Below are 14264 nucleotides of genomic sequence, written 5' to 3' on the forward strand. Positions count from 1 at the left end.
GGGTAGCATAGCCGTCGAGGCTGCATAAAAAGTAAAAGATAGGCCAGTTGTAAAAAGTACCTAAGATTTTTTCTCAGCCAGCCCATTTGGTACCATCTTTCGGACTCCCCGCAAATAAGTGAGGCCACAAATAAGTGAGGCAAGATAGCTGCATTCAAGACCAAATTGGGTGGTTGGTGCAGGGGAAGGATTGAAACCAACACTACGTAGCAAAGTAGGCAACCGGCTAGATTGACCCCACGTACTTGTACTTCCATTCTTTATTTGCCTGTTCTTCAGCTATGAGCCGCCGCGTCAAAGACTAGATTTCTAGTCGTTGTCCACGAATTTGATAATCGAGCTTGGTGTTTGTTTTCTTGAAAGCTCTATTATCAGCTTCCAGACCAAAGATAGCCTCGCTTCAATTTCATTCCTCCTTTTGTTTTGGATACGATATCCTTTAGCTTCTCCAAACTTGATTCAGCATCCTGTAGCTTGACACTGTACCCTTGGAGCTGATGGTGGAGGCTCTGAGAGTCGGCTTCTTGTTTTGCTGTTTTTTCCTTCCAATTTTGTCTCTCATGTTCGTGCTTGGACTGCCTTTCTCTCAAATCCTTTTCAAGCTTCGTACTATTTTCCCTTAAAGAATGAACCTCGGTTTGTGGCTCTATAATCACACCTTCCTCAGCAAAATGCGGAGTCTGAGCCTCATGCGATTCATGCTCAAGTTCCGCTGTCGCTGGGACGACGTGTGAAGCTTTATCTGAAGCCAATTCTTTTTCTTCCTCTTTTTTCCCCTTCGTCGACGCACGTGTAGTCGTTGAATCATCGAAATCGCCAATAGAGATAACATGGTTGGTTTTCTTAATATTCCCCAGAATCGACTGGACGAGCTTTTTTGTCCGCGCAATCTCCCTTTGTAACTCCTCCACGTCGATCTTGAATCCTCCTTTATCGGCTGTCAACGGGGCTCGAACCCCGCAGTACACACATGTATGATTCTTCCAGGTATGATGATCTTCCCCTTGAGAGGTGGGGAGGCGTGACTGTTGTCCTTGTTGCTGCTCGCTCAAGGCATCGGGCTCTTCAGGCCCGGCCAGGTATTCCGTGGGCATGATCAATATATCTTGTTGAACTTGGATGGCACTGTTCCCCAAGAATGGAGGGGCTGTAAGCGCGTTTAGGAACGGAAGGCAGGGATGACGATGGAATTTCAAAAGGCTGGTTTTCTCGTGCGGGACCTTTAAGTCACATGAACTTTGAACTGGAGAATTTATCTTCACGAGATGCACGTATTTGATTTCCGTTCATGACTCGCCATATTTCTTCCCCATCTGATTTGCCCCTGGATGTGCTCCCGCTGAGGCCCACGCCGAGAGCCCCACCACTGGCATCGAAGAGTAAACCTCGGAATAAATATGCATAGTTCAATCTTCCAAGGTTCTCTATTGCATTATCCCTACTATCCACCACAAACAAAAAGAGAAACAGAATATTAGCCCCACACCTAGATACCATGGCGAACTTGAACTGGTCCATCTAAATACACGGATATCACCTGCATTCAAAAAGTGAGTGTATAGTAGCAGATCTAGCCGATTACACTATATCTAGTAGTATATACGGATTTATGAATGATATTCCATGCATTCAATGCTACTCCTAGTAGTATCAATATTGGAAGTCATGTTTCCAAAGACAAAATGAAAGCCTCAGGCGGAAATCTCTTTTCCCTTTTTTGTTCTTTTCTTTTTCCCTCGTTTTTTTCCCGATTTTCTGTTGTGAGCCCCAAATCAAAAATATGCCTGTTGTTTAGACGGTTGTGCACATTTGTCTGAATGTTGTTTCCCTCTCGCTTCAAATTATTTTGCCGGTGACCCCCTGTTTTCACCTCAGAATGTTCCCAAATCCTGATTTTTTGATCCGTTTTGCCAATCTTGTTCCCGGATAACAATGCTGTTCTCCATGCCTGGCAGATCGGACACGTCTTCAACATGAGAGTCATCCTGCGTGGTAGGTGTCGGCTCCATGACCGATTGAAAGTCAATAATAAGCACGCCGATAGGAGGACTCTCGACTTATCTAAATGCGTCTTCGATATCGTGCGCACATTGAGTGGAGCGGGAAAGTCGTTCAATACGGACGTCGTGATCATTGGTAAGACCGTGGGGCAACCAAAACGCAAAGACATTGTGTCCCGGGGGCGTGCTTCCATCTGGGTTAAGACTTCCTAGTCGATCGTGCGGGTCTTTCTCAATATCGGGCTCGTATGAAAAGTCCTCTTGGAAGCGCTCGTACTTCTCCTGGCGCACATCACTCAGAATACCACTAGCCTGAATCGCACGAACAACGGATGCGAAGTTTGATCCGCTCCGTACCATGATAGTAGCCAGCCTGAAAAAGAAAGTTTAGTATCTTGCATCATGGAGATTGAATTTGGGTGCTAGATAAAGAGCCATACCAGTTTATGTCAGTTAAACCATTCCACTCCTTGACCCGGGATTTTTCCGCTCCACCCCTCATCCGCTTGAGTAGCTATGACATCGAAGCAACCGAGGAATCGAGTAAACCAGTAGCTCGCATCGCTACAGGCCATTATTCCGATGGGGAGTTGGAGATAACCGATGTCGACTAATTCCTTGTCCAACAGATAGAGAAACACGTTCCGTATAGCCACTTGTCGGAGCGTCCTCCAGTACATATTGATCAAAACAGTAAACCAGTCGGTATTTGGCGCAAAGAGCTCGCATACGATCACCATGACTAGTGGACTTGTGGTTCCAGCTGTCTGAGGCAATCACATCTTCTGATCTCTTCAATAGGGCTCGCTCCGACCTATTCAGGGGATACTTTCTTGTAAAGCTCTCACATTTGCACCTCATATATCTCCCACTGGTAGCGTAATTCCCGGTCGAGCGGCACACCCAGTCGAGCGGCACACCCCAAAACACATAGTAAATGCGATAAATTACTACCGAATATCTCCACAACCATATCTATTCATAATAAGGTATCAGAGGCACATAATCTAGACAGCATTTCTAACGTACTAGTGAAGTGTAGAAAGATTAGTGCAAGTGTCAACAGAGATATATATATTTAGGGCACCCATGTCAAGATTACGTCGTATTTTATGGTAAAGCATCGTAATAATCATCTAAATGACTAAAGACCGAGGTTGATCGTTTTGAAAGCTTTATAAAAGTATATACCTTATTATTCAAGTAAAAATAGCTTATGGTTGTGGAGATATGCGGTAGTAATTTATCGCATTTACTATGTGTTTTGGGTGTGCCGCTCGACTGGGTGTGCCGCTCGACCGGGAATTATGTTAGCGGCCTGGCTGATTAGATAACTAACGTAGTTCCCGGCCGACCGGAACACCCGGCCGTGCGGAACACCTACCACCATTAGACAAATTCAAATTCAAATATTTTAACCCAACACCAATAAATTCAGTTATAAATACGATTTTTACATACATTGATCTTATGTCCAACCTCTCTACATCCAATACACCTAGGCTGAGCCCTAGGGACTGGCTGATTCGGCTGAATAGGTAATTCAACCTGGGTGTGTGATTCGACCATAGATGCTTCAACAGGTAAGTCCACCTGCGCAAGTAGCTGTAGGCCTTCTTCAACGGTCAGCCCCTCTTCACATGGTATCTGTCTAGCTGATTGGTTGCGTTTCTGTCGTTTCTTCTCATTCGCTGCACGTAAATTGGCGTTTTCATGCGCTAGTAACGCGGTGTTGTGTAGTGCTATGGAGTGGCCTTTGATGATCTGATCCAGCATGACTTTTGATGGGCTTGGAGGGCTGTTAGATCGCTGTTTCAAAAGACCTTTAAGCATCGAAGCTTGTTTATGAAGCTGAACCACAGTTCTAGGTGTTTTAGGTGTAAATTGACTAGATCTGCTGCTTGGTCGGCTATCTGGCGGTGTAGGTGTTCGAAGAGAAATATTCAATTTAGAAAGAACTCTTTCAGCATCGATTGGTACTAATCCAGTAGCTAAAAAGCTATTTTGGATAGTCTTTGGCTGAAAAGCTTCTAGCCGGGCACGTTGGAAATCAGTTAAGAAATCAAGCTTGTCGATGTGGTTATAGCCTGTACGTGCAAGATCGCTTATGAAACGACCATATGTACGTTTTAACACTGCAAAACAACCAAGATCTAATGGTTGTAAAATATGTGATGAATGTGCAGGCATACATAGTGGGATAATATTGTTTTCAGCACAGATTCGGTCAAATTGGGGTGTGAGATGGCTTCCATGGCCATCAAGAATCAATAGCCGAAAACGACCACGGACATGTGAATTTGTTGATGGGATAAATAGCTTTTCTAGCCATCGTAAACCAATCTCATCAGTAGTCCAGCCATTAGCTGAGACTTCGAATCGCCAATCTTTTGGAAGGTTATCGAACCAGCTAGCGATAGCAACCTTTCCCTTAAAAATCACACATGGTGGTAACGAATAGCCATCTGCACAGATAGCTTCAATTGCCGTCACCCATTCACGGTTTCCAGGTTGTAAAATGGATCGCCGACCGTAGTATTCTTTTCGTATTACAACCTTCTGTGCTGAAATAAGACCCATTGCAAAGCCTGTCTCATCAAAGTTATAAATATCCTCAGGTTGAATACCATTCTCATCAATAACACGCTGTACAGATGTAAACCACTCCCGTATAGACTTAGGATCCTCGTTTTGGGCACGTTGATAGTCATATCGCCTAGAGAAGCATGTCCGAATCTCTTCACGTCGATTTATGAAGGTTGATGGCCAATTCTTGCCAACGGTAGGTGGGGGGGTCGCTACCGCGTGCAGCTAATAGAATATTGGCCATATCACGTACAGCAGCTGGCCTAGGCGCTGCACCACGTGTATCCATAGAGATAACCCATTCAGTAAGTAAATCCTCTTCTAGCTGGGTCAGTTTATGACCAGATGGGCGTTTATCAACGCGTGAGGTTCGGCCTTTGGCACGTGCGTGTAGTGTGATAAGTGGTATTTCGTATAGCTTCGCTGCAGCACGGAGAGACGTGACACGGCCATTTTCGATATCGTCAAGGGCTAATAGGACCTTGCCCTCTTGATTGATATTTTTTCCAGCCGGAAAGTTACGAATTGGTGGCATGGTAGGTGTTTGAATTAGGGAGGATGGTTGAAAGACGCGATTTTTCGATGGGGTGTTCCGCACGGCCGGTTGTTCCGGTCGGCCGGGAACTACGTTAATAGCTGCAACGGTTGCAATTTATGATATGATTAAACTCACTGGTCATTGCAAGCGAACTATTTTGATCATCCATCCAAGATGAAGAGAACAGCAATATTGACACATCCAGGAATATTTTAAGGTATCTATCGGTCGCGTCAAGGACTCGTGACAGACTCCCGAGGTGTACTTCCAGGACTGCCAAGGGGAGTGCTAGCATGAGAGAGGCCAGGTCACACCGTGAAGATTGGACGGCCCCACTGGGTTGTATAATACCCCCACTCAGGAGTGAGATCTCGGCAGATCGACATCGTCTCTTCCAAGCCCGGATCTTCCGTTGTCCGACTGTGGGGCTGGCAATGTGTGTAAACTCATCGTGACTGTAGGCCTTCTATACGAACCTGAAGTCTCAAGAGCTTGGCCTCCTTCGTTCAATGTGCAGCCAGCATATTGGCGCGATAGTGCAGAATTTTCCTGTTCCTAGTGCCCAGAACTATGTATCTTAATCTCAATAGCGGGTCTTAACTTATTCCCATCTTACCCATGTGCATTTGTCCGAGGAATCTCGTTATCAAGACCTACTAGTACCACTAGTAGTGTCATATTGCGGGAGCGTTCATGCAAGTGATCTCCAATTGAAGAATGTAGAACCACAAGCCAAAACTTGAACGTGCTCTGAAATCTATAATCTAAGAAAAATTACCCGAGCAGGATTCGGCTTTTCCCGGTGATGCACGGGCGACCGGGGTGGCTGCATCTGTCTCATACTGCCAGCCTCTCTCGCGTTTCGGAATCCGAACTCGGGATCGTTCACGGGTACTTGGGCAGATTGCCAGCGCTACCTGATACGAAAGCAAAGAACATTATTAGCCTTAAATCTATCACCTAAACAACGCTGAGGCTTATCCGGGTAGTCGGTCCCAATAAGTGTAAACATGACTCCATAGAATTTGCATCAGCCTCGCTTTATCCTTGGCAGTTCAGATATTCAATTTTATGTGATCCTTTGCGGTATGGATGCTAGGTCAATGCCAGGTGTCTTTTGGAAGAAGCAATTTCAATAGTTTATGCTTCCTCATGCAGGTTTGAGTTATTTCAGGGTTGACGCGTCTACTTCGTCCCCAATTCAGTCCGATTTAAATAATAGCACGTGAGTGGTTGAAGATAGAATTCTGACATCAACTCGTGGTCCCATTTGATCGGAGATAATTTAATGGCTCACTTGCCATTCATGCCTCTTGTGGCGTTTGATTGAGGTTAACAAAAAGAAACATGGGATGGTTCCCTGATTCCTGTATGTACTCTCAAGTGCTCGGCCTGTACAAACCCCTAGCACCGAGGGAGCCTCCGAGTTCAACTGCTAAGGTGGCGAAAATCCTCACGATCTGCGATGCGCGGAAGTCTAGAAATAGTCCGTTTGGATGAAATATCTTATCTTGTACATCAAGGATGTTTTCTCGCCTTCTTTCATCCATTCGGGCCGCCGTGGGGATCGCATGCCGTATGTTCTGCGGATTATTCCACTCACTCACAGCTATCGTCATGCCAAAGACGTTCTCCCTATTTAAAAATGTTTCAAAACTCGAATGAGGCAGCCAGTACGATGCGGAAGAATGGACTCCACTTTTCTAGTGGTCTCCTAAACTTTTCAACACCTGTTTGAACCATCTTTGAAGGAGATGGCTGGCTGAACGTTTTTATTCCCCTCTTTACTCTCAAGGTTGAACAATTGCGTTATTTCAATACAAACTCGATAACCCGATTTGGTTCTTCCACTCGCAATTTGACATGATATTTAGTGAGATATGCGTTTTCATTCTTTGCCAGGGTGGCACTCCGCAGTTCTGTCCTATTGATCATCATCAGTTCAAGTTACTATGCCTCATTCAAATCCACATTGAGGGTTAATCTTCACTCTAAAGTCGCAATTTAGAGATTATTAATTACTACGTTTCAAACAATTGAAACCTTCAGAGTCTCGAAGAGTACGGAATAAAGTTCTCATCATACGCAACAACAGCATCCGGTACCTCATCAAGGATAGGACGCATACTACTAGCATTAATAGACAAGCAATAGCTATGAATTTGTAAAGTTTACATCTGATTCATCTAGGTACTAGATCCTAGCTATTTTGTGACGATCGAGGGAAATAATTTCCAGATTTTCGACTGGGCAAGGTGAACCAGAAGATCTCAGGTACGCTTGCGCTGCCCGGTCGTAAAAGGTGCAGCGCTTGACAATTGTCCACTGCCACATCACTGAGGGGTACTAAGACAATGTATTATTTGGATGACTTTCTGACTGCTCGTTTATTCACGGTCATTTTCTGCCAGTTATATAATTGCTCTATGTTATACATATTCAAAATGTCGTATATGCATTCTCACTGGCGGGATTTGCTCGTTCAACCTGGAAAAGTGTGGAGAGCTGGTAATCTGCACATGTGGGCACACGTTGCTTCCAGGGCGCATACATGGAGGCCAGGATCCCTGTATCTTAGGCATGAAGCATTGTTCTTCTGATGTATTACGCATTGCAATACAATTTAACAAATAAGATGTCAGCCCTGCTTGTTTTATTTTGATTTAACACCCTCTTAGCGGGGTCACAATATCCTTTTACCAACTATGATGCACCTATCGATGCACTGTCCGTGATGATTATCGGATTTCATATCCTCTTATGTATTGGCGGGTAAAAAGAGCCTTTCCAAGGTTTTTACGACATGCCAAAACTCTAGTTTAGACTCAGATACACTTGGTATCTCTGTCAAGTGATAGCATATGCCCAGATCTCTAGAGGAATCATCCGAGTCCATCTATGCTCCTTCTTCCTCACCAACCACCATGGCGTCTAATCCAACCGCTCCCATCCCAGGTCGTCCCAAGCTGCGGGACAGCTGCAATGCTTGCTCGGCGTCCAAGGTCAAATGCAACCGGGAAAAACCAACATGTCTTCGCTGTGCGAAACGGGGTTTGGTCTGCGAGTATCTTGTCACTCGTCGTGCCGGACGTAAGCACGACAAGGCTCGGCCCCGAAGCGGTACTACATCTAGCAATTCACCTCAGCGCACGCCCCTGTATACCCCCGAGTGGTCGGTGTCGGGTACTCCAATTCCGAGGTTAGATGAATTTAGCTCGGATCAGTTAGCCGACCTAACGAACTTGACGGTCGACTTTGACTCCTTCTTGGGCTCACCCAGCTCGTTTCCCCTCCTCGATTCCTCAGATAGCCTGCTTGCATCTTCCAATTTGTCGGCACAGGGGAGCGCCAATGGAAGTTATCTTGAAGCTTCATTCCTCTCTGCGGACAAATTTGCTGCTATCCCGAACGACTCGTTATCAACGACCTACCCCAACCTAAGTGATTTGACGAACGAACGATTCAACCAAAATGAGTGGCCATGCGGCTGTCTTGCAGCTTCTCTGGACTTGTTTCGCCAATTAATACCCCCTCACCCAGCAAGCTGTACACGAATACATATCTCGCCGTCATATAAACAAGACCCCACAACGGAATCCATCGTGGCCACCAATGCCCGGACTGTCGACGCTATCACACAAACCCTTCACTGCTCATGTGCGAATGATGGATTCTTACTAGTTATGGTGTTTATGGCGGCCTTCAAAGTGATGAGTTGGTATGGCACTGCCGCAAGGGGGTTGAACTCGGATTTAACAAGGAATGATTTGCATTCTTTGGGATCGCTTATAGAGGATCCCGCGCGTTTGACGGCACAATCTGTGTTTAGTGAATTACACCGTGTGCAAAAGCTTGTCAACGCACTTTCTGCAAAGGTGGGGCGGTATAAAACGGACGATAATACTGGGGACCAGCCGTTCTCGTCGGCGGTTCTGCATCAGTTAGAGCTAGACTTGAGAAAGCGGATTCGGGCGTTATCGTTGGAGATTATTGATATTCTGAAGAGATGATTTTCAAGGGGACTTAGACTCATTCAACTCAAATTTGGGATGTCTGTTTTTCACTATGTGGGTCAGGTTAGAATATACTATATACGAATCTTCAAATTCTTTTAATGAATCACTCAATGACTAGTCAACTGTTAGTCTTCCCGGCACTCGAGCTGCTTTTATTAGTATGCATAGTATGTAAACGGTCACGGTCTGCGACTTGATAAAGATCTTTGAATCTATGCATTCTATGCTGTGATGAAAATATTTTTTATAAGCCAAGAGAAGGTACATGGTGTATGGTATATGTAGTTTGAAAGAAGAGTGAAACTATTGGTCGCTAGCATACGCATGATATCGCACTTCTAGCAACGCATCCGTAATATGAGGGATAGTTATCCGGCGCACCACTCCAAGACAGCCTGCTGTATCCCCAATCCCGTTGACAACATGCATTAACTCGGTCATCTCCATTGCCCGCTCATTGGCGAGCTGCAGAAGGGACAAGTCGTGCAGCCGAGTAATGAGCTCACCCGCTGAGTCGGTCCCCGGAATATGATCGGACATGGGTCGAGTTGCGAGGAGCAAAATTGCAGGCCGTCGGTCAGACCGCAGAATATGTAGATGGGCGCGTAGCTCAGATGCTATCTGATCGAGAATGGCCGAGACAGGGAGGGCAAGCGATGGTGATGGAAGGCCAATCACGTAGACATCCGCGTCGGGAACATTCTGCAATGAGCCAAGACATCGCTTTTGGAAGGATACACGAGGGGATGTCCCATTAGGCTGGAGATCACCATCGCTCTGGAGAATAAGTTGTCCGAGTGTCGGATATCGATCTGCTAGATTGCGAACCACGGGAATGGCGCGGGCTCCGGTCTAAAACTGTCAGTCTTCAGATTCTTTCAGGCATCCAGCACTCTACATAGGTCTCGGCGTAGGCAAAAGGACCCCGACTGCAAGGGGGATTACGGAGAGCGAAATACCGTCACAACAGTTCCACCCTCTAAACCCACCCAATCAAATTGCTCCAAGAGCTCTCCTATATTGGAATCGGAGTGGCCCAACCCATACTGTAAATAGGCTTGCCACTGGCGTCGGACCTTAGGCTGCGGTGCAGCAGCGGTAATCATCGGGAAAGACGCCTGGGCGGGGTCGCGACTGGCAGCGGGCATCTGCAGCGCAGCTGGGGCGGCCGTCTCCGCAAGGAACATCGCCGCATCGAGGTATGAGGGTCGCGTGACAAACTGTGATGAAATTGTACTATGCGCAACGTGATCCGGCTCGGGCTCTTGCAGAAATCCCGTCGTCGCTAACATACGGACGACTCGACGTAGATGCGGCTCGGGAATGCCGGCCAATTCAGCCACATCTTCGAATGGGACACTGTGGGATAGGGGGATGCAGGCAAGGACCTGAAATTCACCCAGCCAATGGATGCATGCAAGATATTGGTTCTGCGTATCGTTAGAACTTCAGGGAGGCCCGGATTGGAAGGAGAGAAGAGAAAGCAACCTTTATGGCCAGTTGTTGGAGAAAGTCTGCCGGCTCGTTGAGGAGAGTCTGGATCTGGGTGATGCTGCTGAGTATCGATTGTCGCGCCTGCTGGATTTCCGATGGTGCATTTGCGGAGACAAAGGGCTGACCATGGAGTAACTTGCAATATGTGGCTAGAGCTTGGGCTGCGTCAGAGAGTTGACGAGCGTGTCCCTCGAATCTGTCCATAGTTCCTCACTCCTAATTGCCAATGTCAACTTGGCAGTGTAGTAGATATATCATGACAGCCATGAAAAACTTGACTTTTCACGTTCAACTAGCCCCCGCCGGATAGCGACACTGCGCATGTGCTCTCGGACACATCGTCGGAGCCCGAAAGAGGGGAAAGGAGTGGGGAGATGGGGGCTCTCACTTTATAAAGATCACCACAGCCAAAATGTGAGTTGAAGCCCTATTGAACCTTCTTCAAGATCGAATTCAAACCAAACGGCTAGTCACTATGGCTGCCAGGTCCGCAATGAATAGTGACACCAGGTAATGATCAGCATGGACTCTTGGCATCTTGGCAGATATTGAGCAGGGGCTGTGTCGGGGCATAGATAACCCGGCAGTAGCTTGCATGCACTAGCCTTGGAATTATCTCTTTGACGAGATTCCCGATATAGAAAATATCGAGGACAATCAAACGTCGCGTTTCAAACTTTTACATAGTTCCATGGTTCCATGGTTTCAGTACCGGGACGTCCCGGCCCGCCTTTTCCACGCTAATCCGTAATTGACGGGAATACGTCATAATCTCTTTTGTCAAATGTCAGAGTGAGGTATTCTCTCCTTCCCAAGTTCGACTCCCCTTCTCCTCGCTGGTGTATCTCTCTTGAACAACATGTTCCAATTCCCGACATTGGAAGATCCAAAGCCAGTTTCGTCGCCATGCCTGATGGCCACAGAGTGGGGATTATGAAAGAATGGATTCACCCAGCGCCAGGTCACTTTTTTACGTAGTTCAACGGACGAGTGACGCGACAATAGCGTGGTCTTGATTCCCAAGCTGATTTCGCAGGGCCAATTTATTCTTCACAGGACCGAGACGTGCCGACAAACCTGCCATGACCCTAATTACATCCACTCAGTTCTTTCCGCATCTGACACCTCCGGCCGACGCAAGGGGGTGACCACAGCATATTAAATTTGCATATGCCAATGCATAACGGAAGGTCCGGGATTTTCTTGAAGAGCCATTTGCCAAAGATGCCTAGGCGCCTAGGCAGCTCCTCGACGAGATCGGTTGACATCGGCTGCTGCGGTGGAAACGAAATTGCAGATTGCAGACGCGGATCGGCGGACTGTCGGGTGGAGGGATGGCCGTGGTGTGCACGATCAAAGTTCCAATATCATCGACAATGTGTTCTCACTGATAAGGATGCTTCGTCATAAAGCATCAGGCATGAGTCAGTCATTCGCCACGGACAATGTGATGGTCTGTCGGATTCCTTCAGGGCTCTCGGCTGGTTTCCATGGGTCGCACTCTGCCACAGCAGGCTATTTCAGGTTCGTATATCATATCAGGTTTTCCAGTCAATCCAGCTGATAGCGTCACTGATCGCTCATTTTGTGATGCAGAAGATCCTTTCAAACCTTGGAAATATTTTCCGTTACCTTCAGGGTCCTCTGTATCATAGTACTAGAATTGCACCAAGGAGTCATCTAGTAGCTTTTGAATTCACATACTAGAGTGCGGAGCACTATCAGCGGGCCTAGCTACTATGTAGCACGGAGTAGAAAGATTCCAACATGAGCAGTAAAACTTTAAGTTGGTGAATTTATGAATAGACCCTTCAAATATTCAATCATGTATTGATCTCTTTCCACTACAGAATTCATAGTTTAAACCTAGAAACTATGAATAAAAATATTGAACATTAAATAAACTTAGAGTGTTTGACCAAAAAGGATGAGGGGAGCCGGTCTCGAACCCCCGACTTTTGAATTTCGTGATGTTTTTCCCAAGTGAGGCGTCGATATGAGAAAACGATGAAAGCTTCAACTTTCAAAAAATCATAACAAATCTAATAGAATAGATAGAAATATAAGAGTACTATAGGGAGAAAGAGCAAAAAGAAAAAGGCTCCGCAGAAGTCTTTCACATAGTCCGCTGCATGCTTTCTCACGGTGGTGTTCCACTTAGGCAAGTCTCACGCTCGCTGATGCTGCTTGACAACCCTCAGTCCCAGCATTCTAGTCTTATGGTATCATAGTATCAAATCAAATCGGGACAGACACGATAGCCCGCTGAGCTACTAGGATGCGGATGGTTATCTGGACTCCCAAATTTACCCCTATAACGTAATTCCCAAGCGAGCGGGCCACCCAACCAAAGAATCGCGTCATGAACGCGTCTAACCATCTTCAACCACCTACCATGCCACCAAAACGTACTGTTTCGGCCCGAAAAAAATGGCAGTCAAGAGGGCCAAATACTACTTGCCATACAGGTTATTAAAAACGATCAAATTACCTCTATCCGTGAAGCTGCACGCCAATTTAATATACCTCGCGCCACTTTACAGCGCCGCCTCGCCGGCCATCCCAATCGCTCCGAATATCGCGCAAACAATCATAAACTAAGCGAAAACGAAGAGAATTTACTTCTCCAATGGGTGATATCTATGGATATACGTGGAGCTGCCCCGCCTAGCTACTATCCAAGAAATGGCCAATATTCTACTCACAGCGTATGGCCAGACCCCCCCCCTCAAACTATTAGCAAGAATTGGGTTACAAACTTTGTTAAACGACATTTAGAGCTTACTAACCGTTTTTCTTGACAATATAATTATAAGCGTGTGAAGACAGAGGATCCAAAAATGGTTCAAGAGTGGTGTGATATTCGCCCTAAGATTAACCATGTATCTTTCCTTGCTTACATCATGTTACGGTTATGATCGCACATCACCTGATGTCATCATGTTTGATTGTATATAAACTACTCATATTCTATACTTAATCAAACATGCCCTTTTACCATCTACGATCACAGTTGTTTAATCTTATTTTTCAGATAATTCAAGAGAATGGTATTCTTTCAGAGGATATTTATAACTTTGATAAGACTGGATTCACAATAGGGCTTATAGTAACTACTAAAGTTGTTATATACTCTAAATTCTATGGTCAGTGTCAAGGAAGACAAAGGAAACACTATATTGAGGATCATGCAGATCTATTGCCGTACTGTCTACGGGATTCGGCACCAAGTCCGGCCACACATAGAGGGGGATTCCTGTAGGGTCCGACTTACACTCCTCAAGTGTTAGTCGCTGTATCTAAGTGAACTACCCCCCTCGTGCTCTCCTTAGTATATCTCGCCTAGCCCACAGGTGTCACCCTAATCTGACAAGTTCATTACAGTCAGCAAGTACTTTTACAGCCTGGAAATTGTGAATAGGTAACAGCTATTGAAACTATTAGTAGATCTAGATGGGTCCTTCCATTAGTGATTATTTTCAAAGGTAAAGTTCTTATTCAGGGCTGGTTTAAGAGCCTTCCACTTCACTGGCGATTTAAATTTAGTCTGAATAGATTGATAATTAATGAAATTGGAGTTTAATGGCTTTAAAAGCACTTTATTCTAGGAATAACTAAATGTACACTTAG

General features: G+C 45.9%; 4 protein-coding genes across 4 annotated transcripts; 1 reads left to right on the top strand and 3 right to left on the bottom strand.

Annotated features, from left to right (window-relative positions):
* Positions 1-371: 371 nt before the first annotated feature.
* N7483_007503 (uncharacterized protein) lies at positions 372-1094 on the bottom strand (the record flags this gene model as incomplete). Its single annotated transcript, XM_057090940.1, has 1 exon — positions 372-1094. The coding sequence occupies one exon, from the start codon at positions 1092-1094 to the stop codon at positions 372-374; it is 723 nt and encodes a 240-aa protein (XP_056945681.1).
* A 963-nt stretch (positions 1095-2057) lies between these two features.
* N7483_007504 (uncharacterized protein) lies at positions 2058-2360 on the bottom strand (the record flags this gene model as incomplete). Its single annotated transcript, XM_057090941.1, has 1 exon — positions 2058-2360. One exon carries the CDS (start codon positions 2358-2360, stop codon positions 2058-2060), a length of 303 nt encoding a protein of 100 aa, XP_056945682.1.
* Positions 2361-8048: 5688 nt separating this feature from the next.
* tpcE (Zn(II)2Cys6 domain-containing transcription factor tpcE) lies at positions 8049-9134 on the top strand (the record flags this gene model as incomplete). The annotated part of the gene is made up of 1 exon (XM_057090942.1): positions 8049-9134. One exon carries the CDS (start codon positions 8049-8051, stop codon positions 9132-9134), a length of 1086 nt encoding a protein of 361 aa, XP_056945683.1.
* A 309-nt stretch (positions 9135-9443) lies between these two features.
* tpcD (trypacidin cluster transcriptional coactivator tpcD) lies at positions 9444-10838 on the bottom strand (the record flags this gene model as incomplete). Its single annotated transcript, XM_057090943.1, has 3 exons — positions 9444-9992; positions 10100-10570; positions 10629-10838. 3 exons carry the CDS (start codon positions 10836-10838, stop codon positions 9444-9446), a joined length of 1230 nt encoding a protein of 409 aa, XP_056945684.1.
* Positions 10839-14264: the final 3426 nt, after the last annotated feature.

This window comes from Penicillium malachiteum (genome assembly GCF_028827825.1).
Source record: "Penicillium malachiteum strain IBT 17515 chromosome Unknown utg000003l:1.0-4950554.0:1.0-4952489.0, whole genome shotgun sequence".
In the NCBI taxonomy this organism is placed as follows: Eukaryota; Fungi; Ascomycota; class Eurotiomycetes; order Eurotiales; family Aspergillaceae; genus Penicillium; species Penicillium malachiteum.